Source organism: Chroicocephalus ridibundus, chromosome 1 (assembly GCF_963924245.1).
Source record: "Chroicocephalus ridibundus chromosome 1, bChrRid1.1, whole genome shotgun sequence".
In the NCBI taxonomy this organism is placed as follows: Eukaryota; Metazoa; Chordata; class Aves; order Charadriiformes; family Laridae; genus Chroicocephalus; species Chroicocephalus ridibundus.
The window spans coordinates 185,704,752-185,724,128 of NC_086284.1; the positions used below are offsets into that span (position 1 = coordinate 185,704,752).

Consider the following 19,377-nt stretch of genomic DNA (forward strand, 5'->3'; position numbering starts at 1 on the left):
GAAAGGAAGGAGAAGGCTGCAAAGAAACCGAACTATGACACCCCAACGCTGCCAAGACAGTTCTCATTTACAACAAATAAATGAGAGTAACTTGTAAATCTTATAATTTTTACCCTGTATTTTGTTTCTTTGCTTGCTTGATTTTATGTGAAAAAAAAAAAAAGTGTTTTCCTGCCTGTGTGTGTTCGTTTTCCCGCAGTAATTTCCCTGAGGAGCACCCGTGGTCGGCGGACACAAGCTGACAAAACACCGCACGGCTCCGCACACCCCACGCACTGGGAACAGACATGTGGCCACTGGCACGTGAATGTTTGCAGTTGCTCAGAACTTGCCTGCCTGGCATGCAAATTCACGATTCCTGGCAAACATGGCGTATCATTTATTTATTTCAACCTGGGCCCCGAGATACACTCGGGAACAACAAAAACAGGGACAAAGTTTCAGCCTTTACGAATCTTGACAGTAGGGCTGTCAGGCTTTTGGGGCTCCAGGTTCCCCAGTGTCTAAGATGTCTACAATCTTTTGGGTGAAACGTAGAGATATAAAGGCGTGAGAGAAAGCAGAGCATCCATGAGCAGTTTGGCATCTGCTGCTGCCGAGTGAGGGGTGCACGAAGCCTACAGTAATTGAATCCATCGCAGGGTCCGGGGCCTTACATATGGAACTCGAACAATAGGTATTTACTTAAATTACACAGATTACCTCAGAGATGTGGAATCCGCACGCCCTGCCCACTTCCCTGAACCTCTGGAGCTGGGATCCTGTGGGGAACATAATGGGCTTAATTACGGTGTCTGGACTCGCCGCGCAGGACCCGGAAGGCAGGAGTTAACCTCACCTCACCTTTTACATGCCAGTGACCCCCGCCTTGGCTGGGAACCTGCTGGGGCCTCTGCGGAGCGGCTTCTGGGTTGCCCCGACTCGCGTTAAGCGCCGCGACGGCGAAGGGAAACCCCGCACCGGCAAGGCAGGGCCCGGCCGCCCTCGCCTTCGCGCCTCGGCCCTGCCCGCCATCCTGCACCCCCCCACACCCCCACCCCTCCCCGCTCCCCTCAGCCCCGCGGGGCCGGGCCGGGCGGGGGTGGTGGCGGCGGCGGCTGTCACATGTCAGGGGGAGGGGGCTGCTGCGGGGCGGGCCGCGCTCGGGGCTCCCCCGGCCGGGCGGAGGCGGGCTGAGGCGGCGGAAAGTTTGCGGAGTGGCTGGCGGCGCTGCGGGGCCCCCTCCCTCCCGCTTTCTCCCTTTACTTTTTTACTACACCACCACCCCACCACCACCCCCACCATCACCCCTCCCCGCCGCCTTCCCCCCACCCTTGGCGGCGGCGCCGGGGCATGAGCGGGAGCCGCCACCCGCGCTGAGAGGCGGGAGGTCGTGCCGCGCTCGGCTCTGTCAGTGAGGGAGCGCCAGGGACGGGGGAGCGCGGGCAGCGGCTCCCGGCCCGCCATGCCCCGCCGGCCCCGCGCCGCGCCCGCTGCCCTCCTGACGCTGCTGCTGCCGCCTCTGTTGCTGTTGCTGGGGGGCCGCACCGCCGCAGCCCGCTGCCCAGCGCCATGCCGCTGCGCCGGGCACCTCGTCGCCTGCAGCCGCCTGGGGCTGAGCCGGCTGCCCGAGCGGCTGCCGCGGGGGGCGGTGCAGCTGTGAGTATCGGGGCGGCGGGGGGCTGGGGGTACCGGCCGGCGCCCGTCCGCCATCTTCTGCCCCCTGAGGGACGGGGTGCCCCGGCGGGGGCGGTGGGTCCGGGTTTTGGAGAGGGAAGCGTGGTTTTCGCGGCGGTAGCGGGGCGGGAGAGGGCAGCGCCCGGGGCCGGCGGCCGAGCTGTCAGCGGGGGCGGCGGGGCAGCGTCCCTCGGGCGGGCCGAGGGCCCGGACCCGGCTGGGGTTGGAGGGGGAGGATGGCGATAAGGGCCCGGGACGAAATCGGTCCCGGGAGCGCTGTTGGGTGCGCTGAGACGGGGAGGGGAAAAAAGTTCTGATGAGTTTTTTTGGAAGACGTGCGACAGTCGTCACGTTAATACTGATGTGCGTGTCGGGAAAACTGGTTTTATGTGTGCAATTCCTCATCTTCGTCCCCCGATGGTCGTGGGTTTGATGACTTTATTGGCACTGGAGGCCGCCCCGTTGGGTCCGGTGTCACGGGTGACGGAATCCGCGGTAACGCGCCCTGAATGCCATCTGCCGAAAATTTACTTTCGGTGACAAACTTTTACGGACGGAAGATAAATTCTGGGAGCTTTCTAAAAGCCTGGAAATTGCTGAGGGACTTCTCACATTTGTTTTTAATCTCTTGTCACTCCGAGATCTTCTATATTAGCCGTATTAATTTTCTATTACATTTCTAAAGCAGATTGAGATAAGGACTTTAAAGTAAACAGGAAGACTTTCAATTAGTTGTGGCTAATTCTGTTCAATTGCCTCGTCTGGAGGTCATGCTGCTTCACTCATGAAATGTGGATGGCTGTATTGACACCATATGGGACTGAGCATAGGAATGGCTCTGGGAGATGAATATTTCCAGGAGTGGTATATAGGAAAGTGTGAGGGTAAAGAAACTTTTTTTTTCTTTTGGCTGATGGGATTGAAGCGTACGAATCAAATACCGGATCTGCTTTACATTCAACAACTGCCTTTGCTTCCTATTAAATTTCATCCCTCCTGTTCTTTTGAAGTATTCAGTATGCTAACATAAGTTTTCTGACAAAACCTAAGGCTTTTTTGATACTAAGCTAAGCTTTGTATCTTAGTTTCTTAGCTTACTTTAGCACTGTTAAGTTAAAATTCAGGTGTGACAGCATGCTAAACAAAAAAAACAAGGAAAAATCACAGAACTTTCATATTTAGAGTTGCTTTAAAAAAGAGTTTTGCATTAGCAGTAATCCAAATTTGTCTTTTTCACTTAAGTTACTGAGAGACAATAAAACACATTGCAGGGCTTTTTTGTTAGCAGAAGGGAGGTTTTTCTAATTAGAATTCCCTTGGTAGTGTAAATTGTCCTTATGTAAGTTCACATTCCTTTAAAAGTGTGAGAAAATAAGTTCCACTTGTATAAATAAGCTTTGGTCTGTTGTAAGAAACCCTGCTGTGATTACTCATTGGACAGCTGTGTCCCTCGCTCTTAAACTCACAGGAGTACATCTTTGTAGGTGTCACCAAACCATGTGGTCTGGCCGCTTTTGTGTAAATATTTCTTTTGTTTGTGTCAAATGCCTTAGAAGTACCCTGCTCTTTCTTCCTTCCCCTCTTCTTAATAAGAGACCAAGGAAGAGTGTGGCCGTTGTCTGTTACCTCCAGCTACTCCACTACTTGGGACTGGGATTGCGCAATGTTTAAAATTATAATGCGTTTCAGTTTTTACATACGCAAAAAAGGTTTGAATAGCCTGGATTATTGTTGCAACAAGCTGTGTACTTACAAATTGTAAAAGATTGTTTATGAATTTTATTGGTATATATTTACTGTGTTTTCCATGGAAATCCGTGGCGGGTATAGCCAAAGGCTAGTAGTTTAATTACAGCCTTTCCAATCCTCTTTAGAAAACAACAACTATTACACCGTGTTCTCAACATACGCAGGCAAGATCTCCCAAGCACGAGAGGGAAAGCTCTTGAGCCTGAGAAGGTCCAGGCCCGTTTTAGGCTTTACACCTTCCTCTCACCTAGATGTAACGTCAGATGGAGTTGGCTTTCTGAAGCTCCCTTTCACTCTTTCGTTCCTTTTGTGTTCAAATTCCCCCATTGAAATAAAATGAGAGAATCTAATGTGGCAAGGCTGCACAACTTCAGGACAGACAAGGAGGGGGAAAAGAAAATGAGCCTGAGTACTGAGTTATGTCCCCTACTTTTTCATGGCAAGTGTGAGGCTACTGCTTTGTATGGAAATGGCTTCACAAAATGTGGTGTAAATAGGTATAATTGCCAGCTTTACTGTGATTTTTAACCCAAAATACCATCTTCTGTGATGCTGCCATGACGGAATGTGACAGACTGCTGAGAACCGATAAGCATTTGTAATGGTTTTGTGTACAAATAGTTTTGAAGTTAGATTCCAATTTACTTCTAGGATGTGTGTCCCAGGATTGTAAGAATGTGGCTTTGTTGGAGCTGATGTAGCAGGGCTGGAGGCAGAGGGAGGGAGGGAAGGAGGAAGAGTGTTGAGTGTTGGCCAGTGTCCTCCGTGTGTGCAAACTCCCGGTGGCACTGCCGTACCCCTGGCCAGGTTCACCGAGGAATGCTAAAACTGTCGGTGGGGCAGGAGGGAAAGTCTGAATGATGGTTTTCACTTGTGTTTGTATTACATCTTTAGTATTTACATTTTATAAATCCTCTAGTTCTCTACCAGATTTGCCAGAAAAAAGGGCCGTATGGTTTTCACAGCTGTTTTTCAATATTTTCCAGACTAAAACTTGAACATAGCAAGCTGATTTATGAGTCACTTTGGATCAGTGTCTTAAAACAGCTACAGCCTGGCTTTTTGTTTTTCAGCTCTCCTGATTTCTGCTGAATTAGCAGCTCTATAGGCCCCAGTGGGACTGATTAAGAAGCTGTTGCTGGATTTGCATTTTAAAATTTGACTTGGGGCTCAGGTTTCTGAGTTCTCTAAGGAAGAAGATGATAATTGTGACTAAGTGTTGTAAATTAAGTTAGAGTCTAAAAGTTATATTTATAAAATGTGTGAAGAAACACTCTCCCTCTCCCTTTTATGCATTAGGCCTTCCTTTCAATTTTTTTATCATACAAACATTGATGTTCAGGGTTATGTTTCAGCTTTCTAATACAGAGACTTTTGAGTTATGAAATATGGTCATACAAACGTAATGGAATATAGAAAATAGTTTATTTCCTAGAACGGGTTCTTAAAGGGCCTCAGAACTATGTCATGTTTTTTTCAAGTGGAAGCAATTCTTAAATGCTCCATCATTTCTATTAGAAATCTGAGGTGAAGAACAGGTATATGTACTTTTTATTGTTATAAAGAATTTCTTAATATAAATCTGGTTTCTGAAGTTTCTGAGTGCATTCATTGTTATATCTTTCATGGCTTTTGAAATTCTAGTAGCAAAAGTAATCACAGAGGAGATTTTCTCCCCACTTCTAATGTGGTTTTAACAGACAAGGAAAATTCAGAAATGGAAAATGCATAGTAATGATCTTAGTGTTTTAACGTTGTCAGTTCCATTTCTCTGAAGGAAGAATACTGAGTCGTTTTCAAACATTTTCTTCATACTCGTTTAGAGATACGATGAGAAATGAATTGGATTGAAATCCACTTGTAGCTTTGCAACAAGGGTGATAGATTTTTATATTTAAAAAATGCCTCAGATCCACTGCTCATAAGTTTCAGAAACTTCTGTAGGCTTAAGCTTCACTTAGAATATTAGTAAAAGACAAATATTTTAACTCTTGGTTCACTTCCAACCACTCTGTTTAATTTAAATGTAACTTGCAAGGCTTTTTTGGGTGAAGTTTCTCATGCCAGTAGCACTGAAATAATGTTTAATAAAATATTTATAATCCACATTTTATCCAACAATTGGTAGACAAGCATGTATACAGTTGTGTGAAACAGGCGATTCAGTATTGTCTGGGTTTTTTTTGTTTTTGTTGGTTTGCTTTGGGTATTTTGCAACTTGTGTTTGACAACCTGTTGTAAGGAAACCAGGAATGAGGATTTTGTATGTATGTATCCTTTAAAAGTCGGTGCTACGTGGAAAATCTGAGGGTATCTTTAGTGTTAAAAAACAAACAGAAAAAGTAGTTTGAAACCTAGTGTAAGTTGTTACGCTCACGGTTGCCTTGATAGACTCCAGATGGATGTGAGCTTGAGCTATGAGTGAAAGTGTCTGGCTCCAGTGTGGTGATCATGCACAGCAGTGGTTGTAACTGCAGGATTTTTTATAGTTTAAGGGCTCTGCCAGATTTTTTTTTTTTTTTTAAACATGTTATAACTCCAGCAGAACAAATCTACTCACGTCTGTTACTGTCTGGTAGGTCCTTTAGGCAAACATGTTTTAAATAAACCTTTTGCAGGGTTTTTAGATGAAATGAAGAAATGCAGGTTTTTAGCACTAATGTTGAAAGCTCTTTGTTGAAATAATTACTGATTCCTAAGTCTTGTCTGAAGCATGAAGAACAGTAACATGTTAGGGACTAACAGCCATAACTTAACTGAATTTTGGCTGTTTATTTGCATAGTTCTTATAATCCCTACAGACTAAAGCCAAATATTGAATTAAGTTTAAGGGTTAAAATTGTCTCTACTCTGTCTGCTTTAAAGGACCAAGTTAGATTCCCCCTAGATCTTTGTAACAGCATACTTTTTCAGTCTTTACATTTAAGACTGCAGTATGAGAATTTCAAATCTATGCAGTTAATGTCTCCAGGTGTTAAACAAAGGGATTTTTCTCCAGTCTATGGCCAGAGAAATGTTTGCACTAGATTTTTAAGCAGTGAACGATGCAGTCCTCTAACTCAAGTGTGGTTAACCTCATTTACAGGAGAACTCAAAATCATAATGATGAAACGAACATTTGTGGGTTTTTGAAAATGTTAACACTGTATTGGTTTTCCATCTTTTAAGAAGAGAATCTGTAGGGGTTTAGACACCTGGAAGAAGGCGCAGATATATATTGGGCGCTTGAGTTTGGAGCTGAGTCTCGGAAAACATTGCCTCTGTGGGCACCTGAAGGTGGTGGAGGGTGTTCCCATTCTATAGGTGGCTCCCCCCCAACCCTCACCCACCCCTTTTATTTGGTGCTGGAAAATGCCTTTCGCACCTGCGGATCTGCCCTGTGCCCACTCCTGTGCAGCCCTGGCTTGGGAAATTGTGTTATCTCCTCCCTGCCGTGGCCCCGAGCCTGTCTCAGGGCACACCTCGTAACCGAGTGCTGGTCGTACCCCTCATAATGCCCATACGTGCCTGGGATTATTTTTAATGTTTGAGTTGTTTTTTTTTTGTTTTGATTTGTTGGGGTTTTTTTACTGCTGACTCCAGGAGAGGACAAAAGGGACCGTGGAATTATCCTGGCCACATCGAAAACGTACTGCATAAAGCACCAAACAGTCTAAAGTCTAAACCATGGTTTTACTATCCCCATGTGCTGTTTAAGAAGCCTGGGTGCTCCTCTGGGTTGTAGCATTTCACCTGTGTCCGAGGATCTGCAACGGTGGGTGCAGAGAAACCGGAATTCTCTGGATCTGCAGTTGTTCAGGGCTTAGTCACAGGGGAGAACACCTAGCACAGACCCTGAACCTGGCTTGATTTAAGCCAGTTCTGGTCCATGTGGAGCAAGGATATGCTGGTCATCAGGTTTCTTTGATTCCAGAACTGTAGATGGAGAGTAGATGCATTCATGGCAGTCAGGCCTGTGCTTGGCATGCTCAGTGTAGGTGACTGTACTGAGTTATATTATCCGGAAAAAGTAAGGAATCCTGGAGTTTCCTCATAGATTCAATTTGAAATACATCATGGCCGTGTGGCTTGATGAGAACCCTAAGTGTGTTGGATGACTGAGCTCTTAATTAGCACTATTATGAAGCAAGAGAAATATGTCTTTGCCTTTACCTGATGGTACACCAGCTCACTGCTGAAGCGTGCTGATACAATTCTTTGTGTCTGCACTGTAAAGTCTCACCAGTGTGAGTTTAAGAACTCCTTGAAAATAGTGCAGTTTTTGTTTGCTCCTTGGATAAACCCAGTGTTATAATGTCCAGTGAGTGCTTTGCAGATGGCTGAATTGGTGTGGGTGAGGTAGTGACCGGCTGCAGTACGGGAGCAGGAGGGTTCATGTTGTGGTGGATGAGTGACTAAGAAGAGAGAGGTCTTCAACAGGGCTCACCATGGTTGCAAGATCAGTTGTGAATCTACCACTGTGTAGATCTCTATAGATGTGCAAGTTTGAGTTTCTGTAATTAGCTTCTCTAGCTTCTATTGTGTGGACATTCTTTTATTTCTGTGATATTTCCAGTACTTCTGAGGCTACAGCAAAAGTGGACTCTATGGTGGTGTGAAATGCTTGAGAGGACATAAGGACGTAAGAGGACATCTTCATGCATGGTGTCAAGAAAATAATTTCTTGACAGTGGTCAAGAAAATGTGTTGCATTCTTAGTACCCTGGCTTGTTTTGTGGCAAACACTGCAAAGCAGTAACAAGATTTCTTATAAACTGCATCAATATGTATTTGAGATCTTCAGTGCAGAGTGGTACAAGCTAAGTGCTCAAGCTACTTCTTCAAGTGTGATTAAGCACAGTATTAATGTGACTAGTATACGGACATCTTAGAACAGAATTAGGCCTTCCTGTGTGTCTTTGCTTTTGATTTTGCTTAAGATCCCCATTGAATTTGGTTATGTAGGGATGAAGTCCTCAACTGTGTGAAAGCATGAAAATAGAATTGAGATTTATGGACAGTCCTGATTGTGTGCTTGCAGTCTGTCTGTTGCTTTAGAGAAGTGAGTACATGCATAAACGATACAAATATTATGACTGACTCAAGGAATGAGATTGCAATGAGTATTGGTTTATGAATTTTCCTTGTAACCAACAGGTTGCTTTAGCCAGATCTTTTGTTGCGAAGGTATAGGGGAGAGGGGTTGTTGGTGATATATATGAGTCAAAATCTTCAGATCTTTTTCATGGGTCTTATACACATCCCAATGAACAGCTCTAAATTGTTCAGAGGTATAGGAAATTCTTTGACACTGCTGGCAGTGATCAAGGTATTTACACTTATTTATACCTTGTATACTCAAATGAGTTTCTATTCTAATTTTACTAATGTAAAAAACTCTTTTTATGTACTTGGAAACAAAGGATAACATAATTTGGATTGTAATTTTGTTGCTTTACATGATACATTGTGGCAAAACTGACAGGCTATTTATTTTTGCAACTTCATAGGGACTTAAGTCACAACAAATTATCTTCAATCAAGACCAGTCTCTTGGATCACCTTCATAGTCTTCAGGAAGTGTAAGTCAATTTGTCTTAATTAAAAAAAAAAAAACCTAAAACAAAACCCTCCCCCAAAAAAACCCAGCCAAAAAAACCAACCAGTGTTTGTGTATGCTAATTGTATAGATATTTCTGTAGGGATAATTGGTTGAACAACAAAGACGTTGGCTGTTCTGATACTTTAAGTGAAACTGGAATTATTTTTGAATTTTGGGATGACACTATTCGGCAATTTAGCAAGTCCAATGTACATACTTGTGATTAACATCAAAGCTGACTCTCCTTTTTTTAATATTAATAGGAAGTTGAACAGCAACGAACTGGAGATCATTCCAGATCTGGGACCAATCTCTGCAAATATAACTCTTCTGTCTTTGTAAGTAGATCTTACTCTTGTCCCTAGTTAGTGGAACTAACTCTACAGGGTTCGTGGAAATATGTGCATTACAGAGATTAAAGTGAAATAATTGGAAATAGAGCAGCTTGTGGTTAGGAAGTTGATTATGTCATGTTATTTAGCAGGTTGTTTAAAATGTGTATAATTGAGCTTAATCCATGTAGTTTTTATGCTACCCTCAGATACAAAGACTGCATTAGAATTAATTTATGTTGTGGTAGTGCCCAGAAGCCTCAGCCCGGTTGTGCTAGGCACTGTACAAACATCAGTAAACGTTATACAAACTTTTACAATGCAGACTTTAAAACAAGAGTTGCACTCTGTCATTATGCATCTTGGCTGAAATCCCACTTGCGCCAAATCATGGCAGAATTCCATTAATTTCAGTGGGCAACATGGGGAAATCCCTTTGAGACGCAGTTTCAGGACAATTATCTAGGTTAGAAGTTGTTTTACCAGTGTCTTTAAAATGTCTTTTTGAGCCCATTTTAATGTGTGGCATAACTTTTTTTTTAATGGCTGCAGTTAATACATATAATTGTGACACAATTATGTCTATGTTCATTGTTTTGTTTGAAAGAAATCAGGAGATTACTTGATGCGTCATCTGTAATATGAGTATAAAGTTGTAAAAGGCATATAGGGCTCATAACCCAAACCATTTGATTTTAAAGGAAGTTTTATTCCTGAAGTTTTCACTTGAAATTGGTTTGATTTTTTTTTTTTCCCTGTGATACAGTTTCTCTAAAATGTTGAAGAAACTGCTAATGAAAATAGTTACTATCATACTATTAATTGGAAAAAAAGAAAAGACATGTTTTTTATGTGTGAGATTTGGGGTTTATCAGTGGGAATCTAAAGTGTCTAAAGCTACTAATAATGTAGCCCTCTGGCCAAATCCTGCCCTTGAATACAAATTGCAAGTTACCTTTCTTGAAGAAGCCTGAAGGGTTAAAACAATACAGTAAACTTTGGAAAGCTGTTCAGTTAATTAAATTGATCACTGTTCAATTGCTTACATCTGGTGATTTATAGGGGTTTGTTTTTACTCTAGGCCTAGGTCAGCTAAGTCAGCTGGTGCAGCCGCTGTGTCTGGACTGCTCTGTTTGAATAAGAACTAAGTGACATTTGATACTGATGTGGTTTCTTACAGATCAGAATCAGAAAAGAATGAAAGAAAAAGCAGATGCTGTCTGACAAATAACTGTTGAATTTAAGCGTATCTTCTATTTTGCGTTAGTGTTAACATTATTTTTACACTGGCATAGCATTCTGTAGTTCAGGCATCTAGTTGATCTAAAGAATATATATATATGTTGGGGTTTTTTTTTACCACCTTGCTGAAGTTTTTTACCACAAGGTTGGAAATATTAACATAATAAAGTGGTTTAGATCCTTCTGCCTTACTTCTGATGAATACAAATATGAGAATTTGTCTTACTCTAGTCTTTCTCATTGAAACTTACCTAGTTTAGATAAACCTAAAATCATCCTTCTGCAGCTGTGCAAAGATTTCCGTATTCCTTTGGGAGAATAGAAATTGGTCACTGCTGGATTGGTTGTTCCATATCCGTAGGTCACTAGCTTGGTTGATTTACTCAGGTGGTGAAACATGGAAAAACCTTTGTTAGGTCTGTGCTTTGCACTATATATGCTGACACTTAGAAGGGGTAAAAAAAAAAAAAAAAAAAAAAAAGGTTTTTCTACAAGCTGTTACCATACTACCAATGCAGTTAAAGTTGGTTGGATTGGGTGTTAGCTCATTCTTGTTCTAATTTCCATTATTTCTCAGTGGTGTCGGGAGATTACTGAATTCAGGTGTGCTCCAGCTGAGATTTAATACCTATTCTATGACCACAGCAGAGTTTCCTTGAGGTTAATATGGTAGAAATAATTCATTAAGTAATTTAAAGGTTTAACTTAAGAATGTCAGTGTATAATAATTAATACAATTGTTTGTATCAAAATGGATGTACATAGAACATGAAATTAGTGGTATTGCATTGTTCAGAAAACAAAGCATCTTGTTTCTTTTGCAAAGGTTTCTCTTTAAAATATAGAAGAGAATCATAGAATCGTTTAGGTTGTAGGAGACCTTTAAGATCGTTGAGTCCAACTGTAAACCTAACACTGCCAAGTCCTCCACTAAACCATGTCCCTCAGCACCACATCTACACGTCTTTTACACACCTCCAGGGATGGTGACTCAAGCACTTCCCTGGGCAGCCTGTTCCAATGCTTGACAAACCTTTTGGTGAAGAATTTTTTCTTAATATCCAATCTAAACCTCCCCTTGCACAACTTGAGGCCATTTCCTCTTGTCCTATCAGTTGTTACTTGGGAGAAGAGACCATCTCCACCTCACTACAACCTCTTTTCAGGTAGCTGTAGTGAGTGATAAGGTCTCCCCTCAGCCTCCTTTTCTTACAGTTTGGAAGTTATTTATGTAAAGATGTTACATCTCATTTTACAGAAAAGAATATAAATAAAGAGGAATAAACATACAACAGTTGTCTGGCATTAAAATATATGTAATATAGTGGTATCATAGATGGATAAATATTCAATTAATGATTTTTTTTTTTAGAAGTGAAAAAAATATGTTCACTTATTTTTTTTCCATGTTGGATATTATTTGGAGGGGTTGAATCAAACTGAGTTAATGTATCTAAGTCATGCAAAGAGAACACATGGAACAATTAAAATATAATTTTTAGAACCACTGTTCAAAGAATAACAGTACTTGAAACATCTGATGACTTTTTCTAGGATTTTAAACTTTCATATAAAAGGAGCTTGTGGAGTCTTTCCAAAACAAACCACTGTTTCCTTCTTGAGTCTTTGTTCTGACTTTCAAATAACAGCAGAAAGGAGGGTGCTAGTATTCTGAAACTTGATTTGATTATATTTCTTGTGAGACACATATACATTGGTTCATTACTGTCAGTTGAAAAGCCAGTTGTTTTTCCAAGGAGTCTTCAAAGAATGCTGTGGTAGTGGTACCCTCCTTTCTTGTTAAAATCTTCATTGTTGAAGAAACTCTTCTGGCAAGAATTTATTTCACTTCTCAATACTTGTCACTCAGCTGTGGAGCCTTAGAATTTTACCTGTTCTGCAAGAATTTTCTTGCCCTGCAAAGGAAATTACACTGCTGGTATGTCTGCAGTGAATAATAGTGCAGGTATCTCCATGCAGCACTGTATATCTAAATTCTTTGAACAGTGTAAACAAGCATGGGTGGATTATCATGTTAGTGTAGTTTCCATTTCTGGTACTACCTCATTTCTAGCTCTCTAATTGATATTTATCTAGCTTAGATATTTACATACTGTTGAATTATGCAGGGTAAACATACTCAGAGCAGTAGATGTTCCCAGTCTCATGGTCTGTCTGTAATATGAAACAATGATGCCAACATTTTGTTTTTATGGATGCCAGGTGAGAGCTGAACACCATGGGAGAGAAAAGTACCAGGCAGGCACACACGCCCCCACCACCCTGGGAAGACCTTATGTCTGTGTGAAAGAGTGTACAAGCACATGTGGGCATAGGAGAGCTTCTGAGCCTCCTGGGAATCTGGAAACTGCTGTGAACTAAATGGGTGGTACCTTGTGGTAAATCTGGTCAGGAGGCTTTAGGTTGTGAAGCTGTGATAGCTTGCCTGACGCTAACAGATATATATATAATATGTTCTGGACAGAGCAAAGAGTAGGATTCATCTTCTGTACCCTAAATTCTTGAAAGTTTGACATTGTAAGTATGAGTTACTAATTGTAGATCCTCTTCACAGTGAGTGGAGAAGAAAACGCTCCCTCTGAAGTGATTTGTCTTCCCAAAGATAGTTCAGATGACTTTTCTACTGAAGACCATCCAGATATCTATTTTGAGCTAACTTTTAGGTGTCTAAAGTTAGGTTCCTTTTGAAACGTCTAGCCAATGTACTTGGGCATGCCTGTCTTACAGTGATGTTACCTGCAAAGGTCTGATTGCATCTTTCAGCATATTTGACCATTTAAGTCAAATACTTGAAACTGAAAATGCAGCGTGTTCTTTTTGTGCGGTCACTCAGCCCTTTTCTCTGTCTTCTGTGGGAGAAGGCAGGAAGGGAGCAGTTTACCAAAGCAGAAAGAGAGAAGTTCAGCCATTTGCCAGAGATTGCCAGCTCTCCAGTCAGCACAGTGGCTCTAGCCAGGAGGCCGGGTCACACCAAGTCCTTGACAACATAAGCGTTTGGAGAAAATACTGGATTTAACAACTGATTACCACAAAAATACAATGTACAGACACCATACACAGTAATACTGTATTTATCTATTTGTAGAACTAAAATATGTTAGATGTTTCCCAATTTGCATTCCTGAAGTGCTTGTAAAAATGGTTAAATAAATAGAGAATTGCTTTAAATGGTTGTGGTATTTGTATACTGGAAATTCTGCATTTCTGGGAGAATAAACGGATTATTTTTCATTACTTCTAGATACGTGGATCGCTTTTGTGTCAGGTAGAGAAACAGGCACTAATGCCATTGTTCTAGGAAAACAAGCAGAGGTTCTGAAGTTGGTTCCCATTCTAATGTCATTCCTTATGTAAGATGTTCCAGTCCTGTCCTATTTATCCTGAAAATCTGCTCGAATCTGTGATGCTGGTACAGGAGGAAAAAACTAGTATTTACATCTGTCATTGCTGTTACGTTTTCTACCTAGGCTGAATCTAGAAACAGATTGAAACCAAGTAATAGAAGTACAATAGCCTTGTAGAGAAATCCTGCATGGTGTTTAACTACCAATTGCCGTTTGTATAGGGCTTTTACTTTAAAGCTTTTCAGAAAATATTAAGTACTTTTAGTGTGATTAGTGCTTTGTAAGGAAGAAAGACACTGATATGCAAATACTGCAACACTGTTTAAGGTTTTGCTTAAGGATTTACAGTTTAAATAAGAAACCCATTCTACTTTACTTGCAGAATTTTAAAAAATATGTAATTGTAGATACCATCCAATATCATCAGTGCACTGTATCCTTGAGTACTGTGGAATATGGAAGGCAGCAGTGACTTCAGAGAGACATACAACTTTAAGTATTAAAGCATCCTGCCTCTCCCAACTAAATTTTACTGTTCTAATCAAAATGCATAAGTAGAGCTAGAATTAATATTAAAAAACATGTTTCTTATTACGCACATCCAGGATATGTTATACAGTAATCATCTTGTTGTCTGTAGGGACTAGAAAAGCTGTACATGCCAAAGTCTCTAGTGCGTATAGTGAAATTCTGATGTTAGACTAGCTTTAAATGATGTAGTGTTTTAAATAAGTTTGTGATTTTACATTTTATTGAATGGAAATTATTTTATTTAAAACCACTAGTACTTATGGTGCAGGTGGCTTAGATGGAAATATCCTTGTAGATTATGTTGTGAAGACCGATCACATTAGTCTAGAACACAAACAAAATTCAGTCTTACTAAAGCCAGGGTGGAAAATACAAAGTTCGTGATGCTGGAATAAAAGGAGTATGAATGATTCACAATTCAGTAAAGTTTTTCAAGTTTTACATTAATATGTGGTTTATATTAGGTTACCACCTTTTTCAGAATGTGAAGTCTTCTTTTCATGAGGCCTATAGAATATACAACATGCTACAGGTTTTCTTCTCCTGCCCTGAAAGGATTCTCCAGCCCCATCAGCTCAGGAATCCTTTAACACAGTTAAAACAAGGAATCACGTGGCCGTTCCCTTTAGAGATGATGAAAAATGTTACCAGTATTGAGGAGGTTTCTCGAAATGTGCCCGGTTGTTTTTCAGGTGCTGAGCTGAATCCACAAGTCACTACTCTGAAGGCTTTCTACAGCCTTTAGTTTGTAACGTCTTCCTGTCGGTATATGCCAGTTTAAATGCATTATCTTTGAAGACATGTGTCTTGTGTCCTGGATGTTTGAAGAGGTAAAAGAACAAAAAATATTAACAAAAAAGATGGGTCAGGAGGTAAAACAGGACAAAAGGACTGGAAAGAAGCCAGCGTTAATTGACTGCAGGGGTTTGCAAGTTCTCACAATAAGCAAAATTGTTCCAGCTTTAAATGTAGCTTTTTGATCAGCCAGTCTAAAATGATTCTGATTACTTCATTATTCATCTTGGGCCTTTGGTGTTCAGTGAGCACTTCTGAGATGCAAACTGAGAAGTTAAAACTGAATTGCTGTACTGAAAAAGTGCAAAGTCATTTGCTCAAAGGCAACAAAAAACCCCAAACAAAACAACAAAAAAAATCATCTAAGCCATCAACAATTATTTGTTTAAAAAAATTTATTATTTTGGTTACTGAAAACAAACAAAAACCCAGGGAGGTTTTTTTAAGCTGCAGGCAGTAGTATGCGCTCTCAATGGGAGGTTCTACTTGTTGCTCATCAACCCATGTAGCTGCAGTGGGAATTTATTGGAGAAGATCTTCAAGTTTTAGTGTATACTAGGCTCTATAAATAAGCTCTGAAACTTTAAAATTATCAGAAGAGCTGAGGCTTACCTTTGTGTTTTACTGTATTTGCTCCTTCCTTCCTTGCTCCTGATTTCAGTCATCAGTGAAACTTTTTCAGTGGACAGCACGCTTTGTTCCAATCTGAGTAAAATCCCGTTGATGAAAGACCTGGTTACACTGTGGCTGTTTCTTGAGGTTGGTGAAGCGTTGTGCTGTCAGGCAGTGGAGACAGAGCTAACTCCGATGCAGTACAAACCTTTAGTATGTGGAGATTATGATACTGCAGTGTCAGTATTTTTACTTTATGGGGCTTTCAGGGTGAACTGAGTTGTTCCTGATTGTACCTAACTTAGATATATAGTTTGAAAAAGGATTTTTCTTTGCAGCTCTTAAAACTAAATAAACTAACTCTTAAGTTGAAGTGGCTTCTCATAGATCTTTGCTAAACAAGATGCGGAGCTTATGACCAAGGATTTGTAAATTCATCTGTATTTTAGACAGCTTCGTGCTTGCTTCCATTTTCCTTACCGGGAAGAACAAAATAGTCCTACCTTCTTCATTTGGGGGGGAGTAAAAGGTCATATATTGGTCACTGATATTCGTTCTTGGTTAAAAAAAATACATCTCTGTTGCCAAAACGTACTCTTTCAAAATTTAAGCATGCACTGTCACATCCTGGCTTTGATTAATCAACATCCATCTGAAGTACATATCTAACTTCATGCACAAACGTAGTTACCGAAGAAAAGTGATGATTAATCCCTTATACTGTTTAGAAGGGATTTTATTTCAGTATCGTGTGTCCATTTCTGTTTAAAATGTGGAAAAGTGTATTAAAATATGTTTTGTGATAGTAGGCAACCCAGATTATGCTTCCAATAGTCACCTTGAGAAGTAAAAGTCAATTAATTGAAGCAAACATGCAAAATAGATTGTACATTTGCCCCAGCTGGCAATGTGGAAGTAAGAGTGATAGTTTTTACTGTGTGGCGGTGTCTTAATGAGGAAAGCTCCTGCGAGGGGCCTTCTATAAAGACAGCAGTTTTCTTCATAATCCTTGTTTGCAAGATTATTTGGAATAGGTGTAGTTATGAGAAATCTACCTCTTTGTCATGTCACAGTAGTCTGAAAGTAAAAGTTGTGCATAAAACCGAGGAGAATGCTGTCTCAGTTTACATTCAGAAAGCTAAAGTCAGAAGTTTAGATGCAACTCGTGAAAATGAAAGCTCACATTCAGTAGGAGTGGATGCCTTTCCCTTCTACGCTTGCCAGAGAAAGTGGTATTGTGTGTTTATAAAGCTAGCATACTAAACTGAAGTCTGGCTCCCAATATTAAGAAAATGTTGGTCAAATATTTTACATCCTTGTCATCTCTTCAGCTACCACTTTATTATGGGAAGGATTAAGATTTGGATGCTGCCTGGAAGAGTTTGTTTTGAAGAAGGATTGAAAGAAAGGATAGAGGAATGTCAGACTAGGCTTCAGGCATAAGGCTACTTGGAAAAAGTCCCAAAAATGAGAGTGGTGGTAAACCATGTGTGACTTGGGCTGAAGTTGCAAGCAAAAAGCAAGAGCAAAGAAGCCTACTGGAATTAGTTCTTGCAGTCTTTGACATTTGGTGTGGAGACTAAGAGGAAGTAAATGAAAGAATTTGAAAAGGAACCTGTCTTAGTCAGACTTGCAGACATGGAAACTGGATTTTTATGGCAGCAATTTAGACTGAATGATGGGAAAGGGAAGAAGTATGTAGAAACCAAGAGTTTGTTGTAGCAAAAATATACAGTAGTGAGAGCCTAGACGAATGCTTTTGCAATGAGAATGGAAAAGAATGCAAATTTTATGAGCTTTTTGCAATGGAAAAAAACTGGCATGATTTTCTGATCAACAGTGTTAAAGAAAAAGGTGAATTAAAAAGAATCATAATGGATCAGAAAATAAAGAACACTGTTCCTGTGTGACAAAATGGAAGAATGGTAGGAAGTTTTACCAAGGAGGAGGTACCAAGTTGTAGGGCATATGTAGAGAATGAGGGGAGTCAGAATGAAGTTAAGAGGTGAGGCATAAGTATTAGGGTTACATTTTAGAGAAATGGTAGGTGGTTATTGCAGTAGAGCAATGAAATGTAATGACTCAGTGCCTTGAGTGAAATAGAAGTGGACAGGAGAACATCTCTCAACTTAGAATCACAGAATCATAGAATCGTCTAGGTTGGAAGGGACCTTTCAGATCCTCTGAGTTCAACCATCAATCCAACACTGACAAAAACTATCACTAAACCATGTCCCTAAGCACTACATCTGCCGGTCTTTTAAATACCTCCAGGGATGACGATTCCACCACTTCCCTGGGCAGCCTGTTCCAATGCTCGATAACCCTTTTGGTGTAGGAATTTTTCCTAATATCCAGTCTAAACCTCCCCTGGTGCAACTTGAGGCCATTTCCTTAGGAGTAGATGTAGAAGGATGTGCAGTCTGAAGTGCGTAGACTTTGGTCTGTGCTCTCCTGAAGGGAGGGTTGGCTCTGTAACAATAAGGAATAGACGTTTTTATTTAATGAGTCCATACATCAGATTAGAAACATGATTTACAATATTGGAGGGCATTATGCTGGGTTTAATCCAGGTCATACTTACAATTGTCCCAGATTTTAGCATTAACTAACGGCCACAGAGTGCACCAGGTCTGCAGTGAGTTATTATGCCTGCTGTCAGCTCATGCCGAAATAGCTATGCCTGCATTGCTTTTGTGTACCTTCTTTAAAATAATGAACTTAAACATTCATTTGGCTATCATTTGTTAATTAACTTCTGATTACTTTGGAAAGACCAGAAAGTGTAATGGGAAACAGGCTCCAGGCTATCAAGAAAAGAGTTTGTAAGGAAAGTTTAATTGATTACATATTGGTCCTGTGACTGGAATCAGGAGAGAATTGCTATGGAGTACCACATGTTTGGAAGTTTGGAGTTGCTTCTGTCTTTTAGATGATGAAAACATCTCTGATCCCAGAGTTGTTTCATTCTTGCATCTTTCTCTTCCCGTCTTCCCAATTTATGTTTGGTTTAGGAACAATAAGCCTTTGGTCTCAAGTTTTGGACAGGGTATCAGTAGCCTACAGAGTTCTGAGTTTTCATTTTCTGCTTTATGCCTGTATACCACAAAGAGCACAAAAAATAAGATCAGAGAGTTACTGACATCCGGCTTGAAAGAGCAGTGACAGGCATGGATCATGGAATGAAGGAGACCTTCAAAAGAAAGAATAACTGCTTGCCGCAATGATTGTGAGAAGCCTATGTGTGAAGGAGGCATCAGGCTTATAGACCTACCAGTACGACTGGAAGTGACCCAGAATCCTGACTCTATTTCTGGTGTCTTTGTCTTGGACAAAAACAGTTTCACTTGAAATATTTCTGTCTCTAACAACTGCAAAGATTCAAAAACATGGAGGTTCTTAATTCAGTGTGGTTGGGTGTCTAATGGTGAGAAGAGCATGTAGTCCCATTCATATCAGGGGATTTTTGTAAGGGTGGTGTTCAGCTTGAAACCATAATTGCGATATTTGAAAT

General features: G+C 40.8%; 1 protein-coding gene across 1 annotated transcript in view; it reads left to right on the plus strand.

Moving 5' to 3' along the window:
• The first annotated feature begins 1,275 nt into the window (after positions 1-1,275).
• Positions 1,276-19,377, plus strand: part of LRIG3 (leucine rich repeats and immunoglobulin like domains 3) — a 45,438-nt gene continuing 27,336 nt past the window's right edge. The window contains exons 1-3 of the mRNA XM_063323085.1: positions 1,276-1,638; positions 8,895-8,966; positions 9,250-9,324. Coding sequence (XP_063179155.1) covers positions 1,445-1,638; positions 8,895-8,966; positions 9,250-9,324 — 341 coding nt within the window. The 5' untranslated portion in view covers positions 1,276-1,444. The remainder of the gene's footprint in view (positions 1,639-8,894; positions 8,967-9,249; positions 9,325-19,377) is intronic.